Source organism: Aquarana catesbeiana, linkage group LG09, assembly GCF_042186555.1.
Source record: "Aquarana catesbeiana isolate 2022-GZ linkage group LG09, ASM4218655v1, whole genome shotgun sequence".
In the NCBI taxonomy this organism is placed as follows: domain Eukaryota; kingdom Metazoa; phylum Chordata; class Amphibia; order Anura; family Ranidae; genus Aquarana; species Aquarana catesbeiana.
The window spans coordinates 117,366,412-117,388,900 of NC_133332.1; the positions used below are offsets into that span (position 1 = coordinate 117,366,412).

Consider the following 22,489-nt stretch of genomic DNA (forward strand, 5'->3'; position numbering starts at 1 on the left):
TGGACCTGTACAGCACCCTGCAGGAATGCCTTAGCTCTGTGGTTTCCAGGATTCCACTATGCAGGGTGCAACGTCTAGAGGTCGCATTATAGGCAAGACCTTTCAGGATACTTGCGAGGCTCGGGTACCATCTATCTTAGCATATAAACCTGTTTCAAACAAATCCTATCGGTCAATCCCTTGATTCATCTTAGAACCATGCTGGGACCTCAAAACCTGGAGCTCAGAGAGCTCAAACAAACGTGCCCGTCCACCTTACAGACACTGGTAAAAAAAAACTGAAGTACTTCCTGTATGGGAACGTTTATACAGGGGATCACTTCCTGTCTAAAGGTCTACCAGTGTCCATTCACCTGGAGATTAAGTATAACCCAGTAAGTAAGGAATAACAGCCTCACTCTGTGTCCCATGATGTAAGATAAAGGAATTAAGATTTTTGTACTCACTGTGAAATGTATTTTCTCTGCGCAGATTAGATCAGTAGATCTATAGTTCCACCTGCAGGAGTAGGGCCCTAGGTACAACACACAAAAACCACCTGGGCTGATCCCTGTGGGTGGTCAACGATCCATCTGCTAACAGTAGTGTGCAGTAATGATTTTAAACTCAGACTGGCAACAACCAACATAGCTAGAAGGACAGGCACTGTGTCCTTATATCAGGGGTCCTCAAACTACGGCCCTCCAGTCTTTCAGGAACTACAATTCCCATCAGTCATGTCTGTGAATGTCAGAGTTTTACAATGCCTCATGGGACTTGTAGTTCTGCAACAGCTGGAGGGCCGTAGTTTGAAGATCCCTGCCTTAAATGATCAGTAGATACTGACCATGGGACAGCAAAAAAAGTATCCACAAATGGAAGGATACCTATTTGGGTAAACAGTAAAAAATCTGGTGTGAACGGTGACAAGTCAAAATAAAATTAAGATCTTTACCAGCACACCTTGGTGTAGTGATAGTCTGGTCCTTTATTCACATAAAGTAGCAGGCATTACAGGCCAACATTTCAGGACCTCACAAGAACCTGAAAAGTTCAGAAACATCGGCCTATGATGCCTGTTACTTTATTTGAGTAGGACAAGATTATCACTATACCAAGGTGTGCTGATGTGGATCCTTATTTTACGATGATTGTATGGTGATGCCTTCCACCAATTCATTACAGCACCCTACACAACTGTGGGCAAGCCTGATAGAAGTGTGATGGATGCAATACAACTTAAGGTGACAATACAAGATGATCACACTGCAAAAACTCCACCTTCTGAAAGAGAGTCAACAAGGTGATGTCCCAAGTATTCTAAAAAGGGGTCATTTGTAAGACCGGAGGTACCAGTCATTTGGGGGGGGGGGGGGACATATCAGTGGGACAACATGTGTTTCTTCTTAAAATGAAAATAGCCAAGAAGCTGGCCACTGCCTCCACATAGTGTATTCAATTCTACAAGAAGTAGCATTAAGTGCCATGAGCATAATTGGAATCAAAGTCTCCCAACAAACCCTTGACCTTCAGCACCTGGCTCTCAACAGCCAGGCCAATAATGCCAGCAACGGTTAAGCAAGATTGAACACGGGTCCTTGAGACAGAAGATCTGGTTGAAGGGGCATTCACCAATAGGGCACCTGGGACTAGCTGAATTACGTCTGCGTACCAAGGCCTGCAATGCCAGTCTGGATCTACCATAATGACCAGAATCTCTTCTTCCTTGATCATGCAAGGCAGATGGGGGAGAATCTGTGGAAGTGGAAATGTGTAAACCAAACTGTACTGATCTCATGGCACTACCAGAGCACCCCTTGCATCCACCCACAAATCCTGTCCTGGCCACAAACTGATCCACCTCACAACTGAACCAAGACACTAGGAGACCCACATCCGGCATCCCACAATGCAGACAAAGAAGGTGAAAGACTTATGGATGGGACCATTCTCCCCAATCCAATGACCTGCCAATTGTCCACACCTGGAATGTAGATTGCAGAGAGACCCAGTACATGCTCTTCATTCAAACAAAGAATGTAAAAGACCTCCAATGAAGCAACCGTGTGACCAAACAAGTGGGCTAGTAGAGAAGATATAGATAAATCGCAATGTAAAGTTCTATCGCATGGCTCTGTAGTCGTGACTCTTCAGGATGGATGCCAGAGGAGTCACAACTACATCTGGCATCCATCATCACCACTCTCCAGTGAAGTAGGAAGAAAACTTTCCCAGCATCGGGATTGCAACCACCACACCAATAAAGCCCTCGCCATCTGATTCACTTGAATCTTTGTCCAATGATAAGAGAAAGTTTATTACTGAATGGTCCATCTGGAGAAAGCTTACTACTGGATGGTCCAAATATGGTGTTGTGCAAAAGAGTCTGCTTTGATGGAGGCCACAATCAGACCCAAAACCTGCATGGAGGTGTGAAGTGACACAAATCTACAAGAGCACAGATGGGGGACAGAAGTTCAAAGCTATTGAGGGGGAGTTATCTGAGATGGATGTGAATTCCAAAAGACAACCCCCCCACCTTAAAAAGAACAGGTGGGAGGTCATGCAGAGGAAGGCTTTTTAGTTGACTTGGCACATTCAAGCTTCCAGGGGCACTTAAACCCCAAAAAAGACAGGAGGCTTAGAGGACTTGCCACCTTTGTTGGAGGAGGCTTGGAAATTAAAACGTTTTTGTGAGCCAAAACTGAAGGACTGAATTGGCAATGTGATTTCTTGGACTCATTAGCCCATGTTAGAAAAGTACTCTACCAGTAAAGTCCTTAATAATCTCGTCTATCATCGCCCCAAATAGACAATCTCCATTAAATGGGAGCTCTGTAAGGACTTTTTTAGAAACCCAATCAGACAATTACAAAAGTTGTGAATAACCACTGCCAATACTGACAATTTAGAAACCAGAGGTCCAGCGTCCAAGGAAGCATTTTAAAGATACTTAAGATTCTGTGCACAAATTGTTCTGCAAGTTCCACGAAGGCAGGGGAAGCATTCTCACTGGCCAAGTCATCATGCAAAATTTTGGCCTATTCAGCTAAAGCGGCAGTAAACTCAGCATTTAGATTTTTACCTACAGGTACGCTTATAATAAAGCTTAAGGGGCGTGGCTAGCATGTGAAGGAGAGAGGACGCTTCTCGCTGGAACTCCGATCCTGACCCCGCATTCCAGCTACACAGCAACACCAATCCTGCTCCCCGGACCCAGGTACTCCCCCCGCTGGCCCCCCAAAACCTTTTTGCATACCAGGGTGTACTCCGGATGGGTCCCCCTAAGACCCACTGCTCACAATCCGGCCAGAAAGCTCCCCGCCCCTCTCCACCAGTGGCCATCTTGCCCACGAGGCCGCCCACAGCTGTGATGGCTGCAAGCACCCAGACCGCTGCAGAGACGGGGGCTGCAGAATCCCCCACATGAGCGGAGATCCTGACAGCCATTACAGCCTGCAAAGAATCCCTGACGGCCAAAATCGATTTCCTGATCGTGGATGTCAGCCTTATCTGCCAGGACATGGATAAGTTCCGGTCCCACATCTCAAAGGTGGAGGACAGGGTCTCCACGGTGGAGGACATGGTGCGATCGGACTCCAGGGTGGTAAAGGATCTGCAGCTTCAGGTAAAAGCACTCCAGGAGCATGCTATTGACACTGAGAACCGCCTTAGGAGGAATAACATTTGCATACTTGGTTTGCCTGAGAGAGCTGAGGGCCCCAGACCAGCTGAATTCACTGAGCAGTTACTGTCCACCCTGTTTAAGCTGGATAACATGCCTCCCACGTTTGTAGTGTAAAGAGCCCACAGGGTCCCACTGCTCCCTCCAAGACCTGGGCCCCTGCACGCCCCTTCCTGCTGCGGTTATTAAACTACCGTGATCGGGACCGAAAATGAATATGAAAATACCAGACTGTTCTTTTACCCAGACTTCTCTCAAGAAGTACAACAACGCCGCAAATCCTTCACAGATGTAAGACATCGACTCTGGGGAAAAGGAATCCACTTCGGCATCCTATACCCCAGCAGGTTGAGAATTGCAGATGGTGACAGCACCTTCTGCTTTTACACTCCGGAAGCTGCCGCAGCATGGATGGATACCTGCTAACAACACGCTGCCAAAGAACCACGTTTTGTCACAACATGCTGGGATCAGCTAAGTATCACATCCTTCTGTACTGAGCTACCTTATGCTTAATAGCGACTCCCAGCCTTACCCCCTCTGTTGCCCCCATGTTTTTTTTACCGATACATCCTGTCAATATCCCAACTCATTTTTCTGTGTCCCTTGCTGTTTAGACTGCAGGTTACTCCTCCTGTCTGAGGAGCTCCAGCAACAGCCCCAAATTTTCTCTTCAACTCCCTGGACTGAAGGCCGTCCTTTTATTCCCCCCACTCGACCCCAATACTCCGGTCCCAGTGAGGACTTCTGCTAGTTATAGCAGACCCCCTTTCCCCACCCTAGTCCTAGGACTGGAACCCTACCCTGCAAGTTGCCTTGAATTTGCAGAAGACCTTTTCAAGCTATTGGACAAAATATTGCATTTTGCCTGTTACAAGTTTTGGTTAAAGGGAATAGGCCCGCTCTGTGCTCTATCTAGTATAAAGGATAGCCACAGACCTGGGCGGGGTAGGCACCTCGGTGCCCTATGGGTTCTTGTTTTTAAACTTTAGTTATGTGCTGTTTTCTATAATCTGTTTTTCTCTTTATGCTATGTCCTGGTGTGGATCCCTTGGTCTTTGCTGCTCCCAAGATGCTCTAGGAGACCCCTGACTATCCCACCCATTGCCATTCATGCTTCCCCCTACAATGGCGTCACAGAATAGCTCCACGTTCACTATCCTTTCCTGGAATGTTCGTGGAATAAATTCCAAATTCCAACGGGCTCTGCTGTTCCGCTACCTTAAATTCTACGCCCCTAGCCTAATACTATTACAGGAGACACATCTTGTGGGCAGCAAACTAATGACACTTAAAAAACTGTGGCTGCATAGAACAATTCACGCCTCATATTCCTCCTTTGCCCAAGGGGTATCTGTGCTGATTTCGAAGTCCTTCCCATGCAAAGTCGAACATGTTCACACGGATCCCCAGGGCAAATATGTGGTGGCAGTATTGAAATTCTAGGGACAATGTTAAATTGTGACAAATGCATATTTACCCCCCCCCCCCTTCTATTCTGCATTACTGTATGTTATCATGGAGAAGATAGCCCTGTATTGTCCTGCCAAATTAATCCTTATGGGTGACTTTAATGCAATCCTAGCCCCGGACCTAGATAGGCCCAATCCCCCCTAACATTTCCCCACAGAGTTGAAGGCATGGGCTCACTCAAGCGATGGGGGTGGATGAAGTATGGAGATGGAAATACCCCACCGACAGTTCATACTCCAGCTTCTCCACAACCCACAAAACGGCTTCCCACATAGATTTGGCTTTTGCCAACCCATCTCTAATAGATGTGCTGGACGCCACCTGCCTAGCGGCCTTTCCAACCACAACCTGGAGGAGAAGGTGGCTCTCTACGCAAATGACTCCTCCTCTTTCTTAATGACACAGGACCATCACTAGAGGGTGCACTTCAGTTTTAAATACATTTGCCCCATTACGGAATTACGCGTGAATTGGTCCAAGTCCCTCCTATTTCCCACTGACCCAGCTGCTCGTGAGGAGGCTTGCCCGGATCTACCGCTTATATGGGTGGAACACTTTCATTACCTTGCAGTGGAAATTTCTAGAAAAGCCACTGACTACATAACTCTAAACCTGTCCCCAGTAATCCAATAGGTTAGGCTGAAGCTGAAGGCATGAGAGTCCCTACCCCTATCGCTATTAGGATGAATCAACCTGATTAAAATGAAGGTTCTGTTGAAATTCACCTACCTCTTTAGACACTCGCCACAATGGATTCCAAAATCTTTCTTTGCCCAACTTAACAAATTGTTCTCCTCCTTCTGGGGCCCTCAATCCCCAAGATAGAGGTGGACCACTTTGATGCGCCCGACCTCCCAGGGGAGACTGGCATTCCCAGACCTATACAAGTACTTTTTGGCCACTCAGCTGGTCACGGCGGTGTGGTGGCTGAACCCAGATGCTACCAACTCCGAGGTTCTACTGGAAGCGGCAGTGGTGCAGTCTCTAGAGGCACTAAAATTCTTACTTTTACGTGGCTCCCATGCTCCCTCTAAACGAACCCCATCTATGATAACTACCTTACGGGCATGGGGAGTGGGTCTAAAACTTGAATAATATCCAAAGGACACACACTCCCCTAACGCCCCACTGTGGTGCAACCCCAATCTAGCCCAATTCTACACGATACCAGAGCCTTACGTCTGGACCAAATTCAATGTTAAAATGCTTTCCCAACTGGTTGAAGGCAACTCCTTGATTTCACTATCTCTCCTCCACTCTAAATTTAATGTTTCAGAATCACACTTCTTTAGATATCTACAACTCTCCCATGCCTTCAGCTGCCAATTCTCCCCACTCTAACCCACAGCTTAGACAGGTTTCTCTGGAAGATGTCCTTAGACATGACAGTAAAAAAAAAACAACTTCCCAGATATACTCTCATCTCCCTAGAGTTTCACTTCCAGCTATGGAAAAACTCAGGGCCTGTTGGCTCCAGGACATCCCGGCACTTGATTGTGATGACTGGGATGATATCTGGGACTTCCCATTCCGGTCCCTAGTTTCCCTCAGAAACCATTTAATACAGTTTAAGCTAATCCATCGGGCCTACTATACCCCGTACAGGCTACACAAAATGAACTCCAGCCTTCCCCCAGAGTGCTGGAGATGTAGGGGAACCCCGGGAGACTTTACCAACATTTTCTGGACCTGCCCAGTTATTGCGGTGTTCTGGGAGGAAGTGCTATCATACATCCACTTAGTCAGTAATATCCTGCTACAGTCTTCCATATCAATATGCCTGTTAGGACTTGTTGAACAGTTAATCCCCACTGTGACGGGGCGCACTATGGGGAGTCTGCTACTGTTCTATGCCAGAAAAGCCATCACACTTCACTGGAAGAAACCAGGCCCACCTATAAGCATTTTCTGGAAACAGCTGGTGAATAAGAACCTACCTTATTATAGAAACACACACATCAACAGAGGCTGTCCAAAAAAGTACCAGAAAGTATGGTCTAAATGGTTAGCAGAGTCGTCCACAGCATAATTTAAGTTTCTGTGGGTGAATGTGGGGTAGCCCTTCTTCAAATACACACCTCACCAAATTCTCCCCACAATATAGTGGTCTAGGAGGACTGTTCTTCCTTTTTTTTTTCTTTTTATTTGCTGTTCTTTTCATTTAGTTTTATATCAGGCGTTTAGACTCATGTGGGAGCAAGAATGATAATACCTCCTCTGACATTCATGACATTTGACCAAGGGAACCGCACCTTCTCTAATCAAAGGTGACATGCACTTTGTTAAAGTGGATTCAATACCGACATAAACATATGTAACTCGTGTGTGGGCCGCCTTTCTGTTGTCTGTATGTTATATGTCAATTACATGTATGTGTTTGCAACACCAATAAAAAGATTTAAAAAAAAAAAAAAAAAGCTTACCTGTAGGTAAAATTAATATCTCCTAAACATGCACCTTTAAGAAGATATTCTAGTGAGCAGCACCCAGTGACGTCACTGGCGCATGTGCTCTGAAGGAATACCTGTGCTGTTCCTTCAGAGCTCTGTGCCATGGCCATGGCTCCTGCACGGGTGTGACACCATTGGGGCTTATCCATTTAACCAGCCGCAGCCCACGAACCCGGAAGGAAGATGGAAGCCTTTGCAGTGGTGACAGCTTGCTGCTGGAGGGCTTTGTTTCAAGATAAGACTGTCATAATGTGCTAGTAAGCTGTGCATTCTAGCACATTATGATATTGCCTTGCAGGAAGAAACATTTTTTACTACTGCTCCGACTGAAAAACAGGCAGAAGCCAAAACTGTACAAAGCAAAGCTCCAGTGATAGTCTACATGGTTCTCAATGCACAATATATTAACCCCCTTTTGAGTCTGTCAGTAACATTGGTAGGAATGCCCATTTTTTTCAAGAAGGCCTCATTAAAGTAGAATTATGGGCAAAACTTTTTTTTCCATTTTGGATAGAGCAAGAGAGGGTTATAACCCTTGTCCGATTTTTTTTCACATCAGTGTCCCGTTGTGGAGATATCCACTTCCCTCACAAAAAGTAAGTGGGAGGAAATCTGTGATAATGAAGGGAATTCCTTGGGTACTCCTAAGTCACCAGAATTAATGTCCCTATTGGAAGATTTCCCCTCTATAAATTTTCTGGCGAGAACCCAAAATTTGGGATTTTCTTTTACTTTCTATAACGGTAAACTGGACAAATAGGGAGGGAGAATCTCCCTAATGGGGGCAAAACAGCAATAAAAACAGACAGGTGTTTTAATCCATCTTCACTCTATCCAAAACTTAAAAAAAAGTTTTGCCTTTAGTTACACTTTAAATGGGTAGTGGATTGCAAAATGGTTGGAAACCAAAAAAGGACTTAATCAGTCACTGCCACTCATTGTGTAAGAAGTAATCAAAAAAGGAGTGGTATTGGAAAACCTTGGTAGAGGAACAAGGTTTGTGGGTACCAAAGGGTACCAGGGGCACTAGGAGAATTCTTAATCGTATGGATTTACTGAGGGCAGAGACCAGTACTTTCTACTGAAGGATGGCCAACATTTCCTACTTGCTACCAGACAGGGTAGTTTTACAATCCCAGAGCGCTGGTACATGTCCTGCGGGTGTACTCTCAATGTCAGATGCCTCAGATGAGGCAAGGGAAGGAAGATGGCATTTTCCAATATGGGTGTAGAACAAGGCCAACTCAATACATGAAACAAAGCCATCCATGGAAAAAAAATTAAGGGACAGAGGAGTGCATGGAACCCCAGCAGTATCTGATGCAGAACCCGACATTGTGGATGATGGGGTTTATATTTATATGGGCTCGTGTATATATATATATATATATATATATATATATATATATATATATATATATACACGAGCCAAGTCATGGGGACATCCAAACAGTAAAGGTGTGCAGAAGGAGGAGGAGGAGACCCCAACGTATTAAACGTATTACCCCAGGTAACTCAGAAAGGTCAATTTTCCCACCAGTGTCCACAGGTGCATGCAGCCAGCAGTGTGCCCAGAACTTGAAATACCACTTCCATTCATGAGCCTTTCACCACCTCAACACGCAAACAGCACCTACAGCAAACTAAGACAATCAATAAAGTCTGCTCTGGCCATGGGTAGTCTGCAAAGCCGTCGCCTAAAGCATAATTGTGATTTACCCCCCAGTCTCTTTTTCCTGCATTTAATTTTGCTGGTAAATCCACACAGGGAGGGATTGACCGCTATCCTCTCTGGAGTCTTTCCCAGTTTCCCAGGGATTAATAATATAGTGTCGTACTGTAGTGAGCCCACACGTGCCACATTTCTGGTAGGTCCACAACTCAACTCTGCACTAACAAAATTGATTACATACCACTCGGGAAGTGTAGGGGGTAAACATATCCCCTGAATAACCTGCCATGTAGGGGTGCTGTAGCAGTCAGGACTGATTGCTCTGTGTGTATGACAGAGCTGTCACAGCTAAACCCGCTGGGGTGATAAACTGCATGCACTCTAAAGAGTTCTGGATGAACTACAAGAATATTCTGAAATTACCAAAATAACTATTCAACCTCCACCAAAACGACCAGAGTCCCCAGTACTCAAACTTACAAATCACAAAACAACCTGCTTTTTGGACTTCCACGAACTGCATATTTTCATACTACAAAAAGTCACGAGATTAGATTAGCAGGTTTTTCCTTGCTGCTTCAAAGGTGTCAGTCCTTGCTTACTGCCACAGTTACAGCTTTATTCTACCACATGCGTATTGATGAGAAACTACATGTGCTAGTACTATTTCAATTGTTTATGGACACTATTAAAGGGGTTGTAAAGGTAAAAGTTTTTTCACCTTAATGCATTCTATGCATTAAGGTGAAAAAACATCCGACAATCCCGCCCCCCCCAGCCCCCCTGTTTTATTTACCTGACCCCTCGAAAGTCCCGTGCTCGCTCCCGACATCCTCTTCGCCGCTTAGCCTGGCCGTTGATTGGCTAGAGTGGATGGATTGAAAGCAGCGCAGCCATTGGCTCGCGCTGCTGTCAATCACATCCAATGACGCGGCGCGCCGGGGGGCGGGGCCGAGTGATACAGTGAGCGGCTATGGGCACTGGCTGTATCACGGGAGCGCGCCCGCAAGCACTCAACACCATGCGAGGGAGCTCGCATGAAAGTTTTGAGGCCTTGCGGGGGGGGGAGCCGAGACAGCCGCCGAGGGACCCCAGAAGACCAGGTTCGGGGCCACTCTGTCCAAAACGAGCTGCACAGTGGAGGTAAGTATAACATGTTTGTTATTTTAAAATAAAAATAGCTTTAGTGATCCTTTAAAAATATTGTTATTGGTTTCCCTTTTATTGCCTTAGGAGTTTGTTGTTTAAGAAATTTGCATTAACAGCTGTAAAATATTGTAATTATGAATACATTTCAATTAGAGCTGTATCAATGTGGGTGTGTAATATAGCTTTACATAAGTCCCTGTTATACAGACAATTTGGTGCCCAGGCTTGTGTATCTAAACAATGGAACCTGAACCTCTGTTCTACAAATATTCGCTTCAAAGGATCCCTCGTTTAGATATGCAATGAAGGGGGCCAGCCCGTCATCAATACTTAACTTCCCTGAAAAGGTCATGTACCTACAAGTTAAATCTCCCGCTCAAAATAGTCTGTGCCAAGGATTTGCATTAAAGGGGGCTGACTTATGCAAAGTATAGGGATTGGAGATTTAGCCAATCCTTAACCAGGAATAGGGAGGCCCACCAATCAGAGCCGTGCCATGCCAACCAATGAGGCACCGGCCTGTAATGATATACACAGACTAGATGGGAGGTGAGACAACACTCTCTGGTAGGGCAGTCACCAGAATGGAACCTTTATGGGCAGTAGCGTGGTAACTATGGAATATCTGCCTTGTACTTGTATCTAAATGTTTGTCTTATGTCTTTTCTGTCCTGCTGTTTGTAGATTAATGTTTTGAGTATTATACTCTGTATTCCTTCATGTAATCCATGATTTTTAGCCTTTTCCTGTACAATAGATAGATTGCTGTGTATTAGTTTAGGCCTCCTTACTATTTACCAATACATTTTTGTTATTGTGTTAAAGCTTTCACTCATGGTCAAAGAAATCTCATTAACCCAAATCATATCTGAGAGATATTAAATCTCAAATATAACTTATTGGTAACACTTTGAAGTAGGTATTCTGGTACTGGGCATACAATGGTAACTGATTTGAAAAAGGGATATCTATTTATATTTGTTCATCTAATTGTATATTTTTTTGTAAGAATGCATTCAGTCCATGAAATTCCAAAAATCAGGTTGTTTTGTGATTTATAACTACAACAATCTATATACATCTGGCTTGTTGCCCAGCCTGCTGTTAATTGGAAAAAAATCTGTTTCTGTGTGTAACTTAGCATACTACTCCTGCAGGTGGCACTATGACCCAGTGCTCAAGATATACCAATCTTCGCTATGTCCTTCAATGAAAAGAAGAGAAAATAGATTTAGGGTTACATGAGTTTTAAAGAAAACCTGATAGAGAAGTACAAATATCTGACCTTCTTTTAAACATGATAGTTGCCTTTCTGTGTGGATCAGACACCAATTACTGTGTAGATTAGGCCACTTTAGACCTACTGTGTCAAGACCTGGCATGTCCCTTATTGGTCAATCCAGACAGATATCTGCTCTCCTATTAAGTGATTTGCATTGGAGATGTGTATACCCGATATTATCATATATATATATATATATATATGGATCAGTCAGATTTTAAAATAATCATGGTTGTCCAAATTTGTTAGACCCTAGAGAGCAGATAGACTGGCTAGTGGCAGCTGGTGTTTTTTTTGGGGGGGGGGCATCAAACACTGCACCAACAGCCAGTGGGTCGGTCGGGTCAAACGCACCCCCCCCACACACACTGGGATAGAGGGGGCGGTGCCCGCACGCCCCTAATGAATGGGTCGCCACTGGGACTGGCCATCACAACTTGCCTATGTTTGAAATGCTTTACCATAAAATATATTTTTTCTCCTTTGCAACTTTGACAGTGCTTACTTTGCCTACTGGATATCACTGCTAACCCAGCCTAAACGGCAAAAGCAAGCAGAAAGTATCTGGCTATTGACAATAACTGCTCTACAGACATGTAAAGCTAATACATGACCTTGTTTCATAAATGCCATTTGGTTTTCACTGTGCAGATTTTTGTTAAAACAGCCCCTAAGCTTCAAAGCACTTCAAAAAGAAACTTCTGACAATGGAAATGTTTAATGAGCCAAACAAGCCCTGCAGACAGTGGGCAGATTTCTGAATGAGCTGGTGTTTAACTAGCTCTTTAGGGAGAAGTGAGTCTGATCATTCACTGTTGCTGCATCTACATCTGGTTTTCTGATGGCTGACACACCAGGCCTTTGTTCTGTGCCACACAACGAAGAGCAGAGCATTCCAGGTATAGTAAAATAACATGGGAAAAGAGTGCAGTGTGCAAAGAAGCATTGTTTCTATACAAAACCTTGTCTGACCTTGTATTGTAGTAAATGTGCAGAAGTGTGACAGCAAATGGACAGTACACAAACTTCTAGGGCCAATTCACACTGCAACGCAGAGCGGCAGGAATGATTCACAGCCCCGGCCACTCTGCGCTGCGCTATGGGGCAGTGTCATGCGCGTTTCATCACACTGCTCCTGGTTACTTTTTGTACGTATACATCATTCACTGCAGTGTTTGGCAGCAACATTGCAGTGCAATTGTGACTGGTGCACTGCATTAAAATGCAGTAGGTTTGCATTTTATCTCAGCACGCTGCAGCGCAATGCTAGGCTGCATTGCAGTGTGAATGGGACACAATTGTTTCCTGTGTGTCCCTTTGGTGACAGACATTTTATCATGTGGTAAAACGTCTGTCACTGTACATAGTGTAAATTGGCCCCTAAAAAGGAAACAATTATTTAAAAAAAACAAAACAATAATTTATAAACATTTATTGCAGGACAAATTAGTCCTAGATTACTGTGGATTTCCAGCCACATTGTTAGCTTTCAGGCATGCTGTCTCTTTTTGAAACCATGAAAAAGTTGTCTGTTGAGGGGTTACGTTACTTCTCAGAATAATTTACTTTTGTGTGAATTTCAGCTTGAGCTACTGAGGTCTATATAAAGACAAACTATTTACAACAGATGTCAAGAAGAAGCAGGAAAAAAAAAGAAAAGTAGCTGAGACCTCCACCTGCTCCGTGCCTGTGATAAATATTTCATATGACTTTTTTAGATCAGGTTTTTTTGCCAGTGCTAATCAAAATAAAGAAAGAAAACATACACAAAACCACTACACAACCCCTTTTAAATACAATTTTTTATTACTTTATTTTAAAGGACAAGTTTACCTTTGGGAACATATTACACACCCCACCCCTTTTTAGGGTGGAACATGTAACATGTTTCCAATGCAACATTGGTGACATTCTTGCCATGTTACCATCCCTTTAAAAGGCAGTAAAAACCTTCCTACCTGCACCTTCATTTGCATACGACGTGCATTGATCATGCAGTTTCAAAGTGGGCTGTAGTGGACAAACTACGGGACTATCTGTGCAGAGCCACTTTTTTGGTGAAGACAGATAATAACCCCCTGACTTATTTGCTATCCACTGCCAAACTGGACGCCACTGGACATCGGTGATTAGCTGCCCTGTCTGAGTTCCAATTCAGTTTGAAATATCGACCGGGAGTGGGGTTTTCTTTCCCAAAGGCCTCACTTCACCCAGAATGGTCAGAAGAGTTGGGTAAATTTGCCTCTCGAAGGAGTACAAGCTGTGTGTCAGGGAGTGGAGTATAAGCACAGGGGAGCCATAGGGGCTGAAGCAGCGGGAGTTACCCCTGTGGGAGTACCATAGCACTACTGCAATCTGACCCAAGTACAAAGCCAAGAATTGCCTCAATTGACTAAGAAGGACATGAGAAGGGATCAGCGGGAAGATCCACCTAGGAATCTTATAAGGAAGTTGCTGTCAACTAAAGACCCTCAAATATTGATTAACAGCCCCATTGAGGGAGCCAAGGTGATTCAGAGGTCCCTCTGAAGAGGCAGAAGGTGTGAGCCAGCTGTTCCTCTGTGAGAAACATTGTTTAACTGTGCTAACCACTCTCCATGATTATCACGGTCACTTAGGCCCAGATAGAACTTTCAAACTGGTCAGGGATCAATTTTACTGGCTGTCCATGAGAACGGAGGCAGAAAGCTACTGCCGCTATTGTGTCAGGTGTATGCACTGAAAAATTCTACCCGGCAGGAAAGCCCCAATGAGCCAAGGGCCAATAGAGTTGGTGTGCATTGATTTCTTGTGCCTAGAACTTGATCTGAGCGGAAGGAGTAATGTCCTGGCTGTGACAGATCATTTCATCCGCTATGCCCAGGATTTCCCCACCAGGGATCAACAAGCTATTATGGTGGCCAAGACACTAGTGGAGAAGTTCTTTGTCTATTATGGGTTGCCTCAGTGCCTACATTGAGATCAAGGTTGGGACTTTGAGAGCAAACTAGTCCGCAGACTATGTGAACTCTTAAACATAAAGAAACCAGAACCACTCCTTACCACCCCCAAGGGGATCCACAACCTGAGCGTTTCAACCGCACTCTGTTGAACCTGCTGGGAACCCTCCCACTAGAGAAGAAACAGCATTGGGGAGACCATATCACTGCAATAGTTCATGCCTACAATAGTACCTCAAATGATTCTACTGGATATTCCCCTTATAGATTGATGTTTGGGAAAGAGGCTCGTTTACCCATAGATTTAGCATTCGGAACATCAATAGATCACACCTCTCAAGCCTCCTATAGGGGATATGTCGACAGGCTCTGAAAGAACTTAAAGGTGGCTTATGAGAAAGCCAAGCAAGCCTCCACCATCAGAGAACAAAGGAATAAGAAGAACTTTTATCTTAAAATGAGGGTCCAGGATCTACTACCTGGGGATCAAGTGTTGCGTAATCTAGGGGTACCAGGAAAACATAAGCTGGCTGATCGATGGCCTTCCCAACCCTACATTGTTTGCAAACGACTGTCTGGACTCCCTGTGTATCAGATTCGGCTGGAAGGGAAGACCAGTCCCCTCAAGACTTGGCACCGGAACCATTTGCTGCCCATTTCAGAGGCTGTTCGAGTACCCTCAGTCCCTTGCCCAGAGACATATCAGTCCCACTTGCCTCCTTTACCGAATCTTTAGTAAAGGATGACCTTGATTCACCCCCCTGACACTACTGGGTGGGCCACTAACTTATTATTGGCCTGTCATAAACTTAATATGACTTCTTCTCCTGTTGATGTACATAATTTGTTATGAGATTACCCTTCACTAGGTCAGTTATTAGCTGTTAACTTCTAGTTTATTAGATAGTTTATTGTTTAACTTTCACAATGCAGTAAAGTGATTCCAGGTTGTGTTCTATCTTTGGGGACCAAAGACTTTCAAGTGGGGGAGGGATGTAGCAATATGGACTACAAGCATAAAGCACATTATCTTCTAGCATTTCAAAGTATCGTCTGTCCCTCTAGGGATCAATGTATCCAGTGACATCATATCTGTGTGCCAAATAAAAGGATTGTGGGACTAATAGTTCCCTTGTTAGATATTTGCTTTGCACGATTGTGTGCCAGGACTTCATGTCCCAGGGATCTTTGCTGACATCTGAAGATTGCTGGGACTAGCTATAAAAGCAGTAGAAGCCCGTGCGGAGGGTCTCTTCCTCCTGGGCCTGACGCGAGATGGACCTCTCTGTGCAACAGGGAGAGAGAGGTTGCGGCCTACCACGCGGAGTCTTACTTCCAACCCGTGGCCTGAGGGGCCTAGCTCTGTTGTTCGTTGTTGGACATCCTTTCCAGCACCACTCTAGTTGCCTGTCTGTCGGTGAGTGTGGCAAGCTTCACTTTGGGAGATCGAGACAGCGGATTTGCTGCACGAGTGTCGCTACACGAGTTCCTGATCTAAAGACATCAGGGAGATCTGGTTGTTGGTGAGAGGGGAAATTGCTCGACTTTTATTCATTCTTTACCACCGCTACATTAAGACACTTTGCACAGACATCTCTACTCCATGAAACACTTTACTGCATTATTTGAACACTGTGCTCAGACACCTTTAGCTTTCATCTCTACAAGGAATCTACTGTTCTCACTATATCCAAATGGATTACAGTTAATGAGCTCCGATTAGCCGGTGAAGAGCATCAGATCTGCAACGTGGACTTTATTGCAATTACTTATAGCAAGACCCCTATATTACTCTTCATTAGACCTGCTCTCCCTTCCTAGGAAAGCGTGTAGGCTGGCCAGATTCCATCTTTATAGTGTGGCAGTTAACTGAAACATCCATTTAGGGGGTAACATTATCTCTAAAAGGAAGTGTATATATATATATATATATATATATATATATATATATATATATATATATATATATATATATATATATATATATATATATATAGTATTGACGTCGTAAAAATATTGTCTTGTGTCTTTCGGAGGAATTCTTTTGTTGAGTTGGCGCTGTTGCCTTGAACTCAGCAGATTTATTACCTCCTTTTCTGACAACTTCCCCTTTTATTGGTCAGAGTAAAATATTTATAGAACCTAAATACATTGAGTTTTTCGATTATTGCCATACAGTGATACAAGGATGTCAGAACCCAGAGTGTCAGGTGGGTTGGAAGGTTCACCAGATCATGGACGTGCAGATGAGCAGGTCATTTTGAGCAGCCCTCTAGGGGGCCGTGCTACATACATATAACAAAAAACGCATACTAAATATCAGTTTAAATGAATAAAAAAATAAAACTGACCCAAAAGCACTATAGCTTCCCTTGAACGGAAGTATTTCAAACTCAAAATAAATAGAGGGCGAGGCGAAGTTAAATAACTCCATAAGGGGCTACTAAAGGCTGTACCTGTCTAGATGCAGAACATAGCTGATGGACAATAAAATTTAGACACAAAGTTGAAGATATGTATGTTCCACTATATTTTTTTACACTCATCAAACAATCCAAGAACGGAATCCCCTTGTAATTGGTCATTCTATTCAGATTCTGTTTGTGTGAAAGGGTCATGTTAACCACCAATGAATTACCTCTAACTCATAGGAGAACAATGCAGGTTAAGCTTTAAATTCCAAATCTAGACTCAGCAGAGCCACACAGCTCATACAGCAGATGAGAATTGCCAGATACCTGCTAATACACATCATTTACAGAAATACCATTTAGATTCCCATGCCACAAAAGGAAAGAATTGTAACTGCAGGGATCACTTCAGCGGCATGTGGTTTTACTAGTTTAATTGCTCCAGCTATTTATTACTGATTCACAGGAAGGAAATGTTTGTAGTTCTACTTTCAAAGGTTTTTTTTTTTTTTTTGCAATTGCACTTATAAGCTAATAAAATAAAATGTATATAAAAGTCTATATGTCTGCATTTATATTAGGTACACAAAGGACAAGTTTAGAGATATTTAGGCTTGGCAAACTATAATCAACTTTCTGGGGATTATGTGGATAAAGGGTGGACATGTGATTTTTTGCTTGAAAGTATACTATAATGGTTTTAGCTCAATTGTATTTGTTTATTTTTTTTTTGTTTTAATTCACACTCTGGGCACAAAAAAAACTATTTCCTAAAATGACCCCTACATTAAGCAGGTCTTCTTGTTTACATGCAGGGGAAAAAGTATGCTCAGGTGTAGACGCCTAAAGGCTCAAAGACCACAGCACTATGGTTGGGTCTCTGCCTCCCTCCCCTTGTTGGCCATTCACTGAGCTGTCTGTTTTGTGAATGGCCAGGAGGAGAGGGAGGTGGAGACACAATCACAATGCTGGGGTCTATGATACCTGCAGGGCTTATTTCTGAGTGGGCCAAAAGTGCAGCAGGAGTTGTACTCCAGTATGTACACAAGAATGTTTAAACACTGATGCAAACATAAGCATTTACATGAATCCGGCAGCGTACAGCCATTCAATTGTATAGCAGGCTGGGTGAAGCAACTGCGTTTCTATGGCTGTGTAAAAGCCTTTATGCTAGTCTTATAAAACAAGGTTTCTCAATGCCAGTCATCAAGTACCCTCAACAGGTCATGTTTTCAGGCTCACCATTATTTTGCACAGGGGATTTGATCTGTTTCACTGCCTTAGTAATTACCACAGCCGTTTCATCGGAGAGAAATCCTGAAAACATGACCTGTTGTGGGTACTTGAGGACTATAGTTGATAAACCTTGTTATAAAATACCTACAGTATAAATCTCCAAGTGCATAAATCTATAAGTTCTATACATTTTTAACAGCTGCTGATATCTTATATACTGTTTTTGTTTACTACATACACATACATATACATGCACATTCACACAGTACTGTGCAATAGTTTTAGACACCCATGAAAACACGCACCCGAGGATTCTTTCAAAATAATGCAATGAGCATTTTTTTTATTTATCAACCTACAAAATACACTGAAAAAACCCTGAATCAAATCAATTTTGCCATTTCCGCTCTTTAAAACAGTGATAGTTCTCCTAGGTAAACTTACAATTAAATACCAGAGCATCATTGGTTATCAAAAGAGACAGAATAAAGGTAGCTTCCTTCATCTTGCTTTGTCTATTTGAAACTTCACCCAACAACCAATTAATCATTCCTCTGGTTTATTTACCGCACAGGCTTACAATTTCAGCTTGAACTAAAGAGTTTAGTAAAAAAAAAAAAAAAGGGCTTTTTACAAATGAAAACACATAAAAAGGATCCTAAAGCTCCAGTTGTAGCCTGGATAGAATTCTAATAAATATTTATAGACAGTATTTCATATTTACTAAAAATTACAACTACATAACTTTTTTTATCCTCATTATAAGTAAGAAAATCAATAGACAAACACTGCACAATCAGCAAACCCCGTAGCTGTCATCGTTATCCCTGCTTTACTACTGCATCCTGGCCCCTGATAGATGCTCAATGCCTCACCATATAAAGAAGGATAAAAACAGCAGTCTTGGGGGGTGTACTATTCAGAGCAAGTTAGCAACGACCCATGCCATACTGCTATACCAAAAGGGTCCCTTTTAATTTTACCAAGAACAATTATTTTAATCAGGCTGAAATACTCACCTGCTTTCATATCTTGAAATATGATGGCAATATCTTTGCAAATGAGTGTCTAGCATCTCCATTCTGCAGTGGACATAACAAGTTAGCTGTAGTCGATATTTATGGAGGACACAGCAGAAGGTGTTGGCCTTACCATAGACATGCACAGCTGTCTCTCCAAAAAACAACAACCAGGAGAGACATCTGTCAGTCTCCTGTAGCATTGGACTCTCCACTGTTTCATGTGTAATTCTGCCAAGGGACAGAAGTAGTACACAAGCAATTAGCACCCTCTCACTGAAGAGCAGGAAAGATCTCAGTTACATAAATATTTTAGACGTGTGGTAAGAAACATTCTAGTAGACAATGAATTTTACTGATAAAAGGTGCCACAAAAAATAATAAATAGAGCCCAGAATAAAGCTGGTCAAAGGCATCTGATGTAGCTTGGATGTTAGGTAATCTGATAACCAAAAGGACTTTCATCCCTCCTTACTACAACGACGTTGACATGCTCACTTATAAGAAACAGTCTCCAGGCTTTTCCCAATGCATATCAACTGTAGCTTCTTCTATGAAACTATGTGGTCAAATGCCAGCACACATTCCTGACCCTAACTGATTAAAGTGGCCCTGTCACAATAAATTATCATTTTTCACTGATACGGCTACAACAAATCAAGTATCACTGATCTAGAAATTCAAAAAACACCACCATGTTTGCTGTTTGCCCAATAATGCTAATGTGTTACATGATTTTCATCCATGGCCACTATCTTCTTCTTTATTAACTGATGTTGACTAAGATGAGAAATAAGTAGGCCCCTACATGAGCAGATTTCAGAGGCAGCAATGCTTCCAACAAATGAGGATGGTTAAAAAAACCAAACAACCGAACCGGAAGTACGTCGACGTGTTTTGCCCCTCCTCCAGGGCGTCATCTACAATTTGTCTGCCCAATTTTTTTTAATGAGATTACTACATAAACACTGTCATATCCCTCAAATATGCATGGGCCCAGAAAGATCATTCAGGGAAAGAAAAAACAACCTGGCTTAATTTAAACTCTCCACCCCACATACAATACAACTTCCATACTTCAAAGACTGGTGTAAGGCTAGCTGTATAAAATATATACAGTATAAAGTATATATTTTAAGTATAAAATGTTGCTGGTAGCCTCTATTATACAATACACATCCTAGTGATTAGTGCCATATACATCATTGTGTTTGTGACATACAAATCAAAATACAACAAAATTATATATAATAACTGTAACGTGCTTGGTGCTTCTCAAAAAGTGCAATGGTGCTCCAAAACTTTGCAAAATGTGAGGCGACTCCCCCTTCGGTGACCCCACTCACCAAAAACAATAGACTCTCAGTTTCACAGTCTGTGATCAAAAAAGGCAGTGATCTATTGATATGGGGGTATGTAGGATGGTTCCTCAACAAACTCTTCCAAGAGGGTGCTTTATGACAGAAAGGATATGTCACACTTCATAGATGGGAAAATAGAGAAAAAGCTCATAGTGAAATACCACTCAACATAAATTATCAAGCGCATTACAAGCGCCACTTACAGGATATTTGGCAAAGAGAGGCATCAGTAAAAAAACATCTGAGTTCGCCGCTGTATGGCATGTGTTCCATGGAGGCGGAAATTGCGTCAATAGTTAGCATGAACCGGAAGTACGTTGACGCGTTTCGTCCCTCCTCCAGGGCATCATCTGGCTTTTTGGAATGCCACCTAGCCACCTAAGGTGGTGACAACTGCCTAATGGAATATAGACATTTCTATCTACATCCATAAAGAAAGTCCTAGTAAATAGTTTTCCATTTTCTTTATATATGGTGAGATCCAAAAAATTCCAATTGATCCCAGACTGCGAAGCTGAGGGTCTATTGTTTTTGGTGAGTGGAGTCACCTCACATTTTGCAAAGTTTTGGAGCACCATTACACTTTTATAGAAGCACCAAGCACTTTACAGATTTGTGCATATTGTATTATATATAATGTTGTTGTATTTTGTTTTATATGTCACAAACACATTGATGTATATGGCACTAATCACTAGGATGTGTATTGTAAAATATAGGCTGCCAGCGCCGTTTTATACTTTCTATCACTTTTAAGGTTGTAGCACTTTTGCACAGTGGCTGCAGTCTTATTTTCATTTTCATTTTCATTTTGATGTAGTACTTCAGCGTGAGTTTTGAATAGATTTATTGAATGTTACATAAATTTGTGACGAAAAGCAAACAGTCCAATGAAAACAGAAAACAATCCTCCATCTCCGGGAATTCTCTTAAACATGCATACAAGTAAAAATAATGAATGATCTTGCCTTCCCAATCTGACACTGTATTGACTGTTTAATATTCAGTTAAGCAGCGTTTTGTTTTCTTTTCACCTACCTGATTGACGTGATTCAATTTATCAATGATCTGGTTAATTACGGGTTCAGTACTCCTGGCTTTCCCTTCTTGGTTGCTTGTTTGAACCTTTAAGCCATTTTTCACTGTGTAAGGATTGAACCTGAAAGAATATTGACAGATCACAAAGATGTTAGGATTGATCTGCTTAATGCTGCCAGCACAGGAAATTCCACAGGCAAGGTTAAAGGAAAAAAAAACACTCCTGTAACATTAGAATCTCCACTGTTTCTCCACTTTTATGCCACTTTTGTGTCAAATTTTTTAAATCTGTACCATAGAAATTCTAAGGCATTAACACATGCATGCACAGTCTTACCAAGCCCAGGTATCTGTGTCTGCCGGCGCATCTCTAAGCATGAACTGTCACTGCTGCTGCTTGTTTGCAGTTAAGCTCCTAGGGGGCCGGGATAAGGCTGCTGCAAACACTTCAAGCCTTTGCTTGTAAGGAGGAAAACAACAGTTGTCAGGCAAGGTTTTCTAGCCTGTCTGTAACGTCTCAGCTGAGCATGTTGTAGCAAGACAAAGTGTCTCAAAGTGGCCAAATAACAATAATGCACCATTCCCGTGCTACCAAAGGTTAATGGTTATGTGTTGTTAGTGCCCAAGGAGTTTACCATGCTCACTCACCTCCCGATGGGCGACCACAAATGTGGAATGTAATGAGAAAAGCATGGAGACTATAGGAAACAATGTTTTGTACCTAACTTTAAAAAAAAAAAACTTTATGCAGCTTCTTTAAAAACTATAGACTTTATTTTCTCACTATTACATCGG

At 42.8% G+C, this 22,489-nt stretch overlaps 1 protein-coding gene across 2 annotated transcripts in view; it reads right to left on the minus strand.

Moving 5' to 3' along the window:
* The window catches only part of GPC3 (glypican 3), a 1,010,059-nt gene that overhangs the window by 296,970 nt on the left and 690,600 nt on the right, over positions 1-22,489 (minus strand). For both annotated transcript variants that reach the window (XM_073599177.1, XM_073599176.1), the window contains one exon: positions 21,695-21,815. In XM_073599177.1, the coding sequence (XP_073455278.1) occupies positions 21,695-21,815 (121 nt within the window). The remainder of the gene's footprint in view (positions 1-21,694; positions 21,816-22,489) is intronic.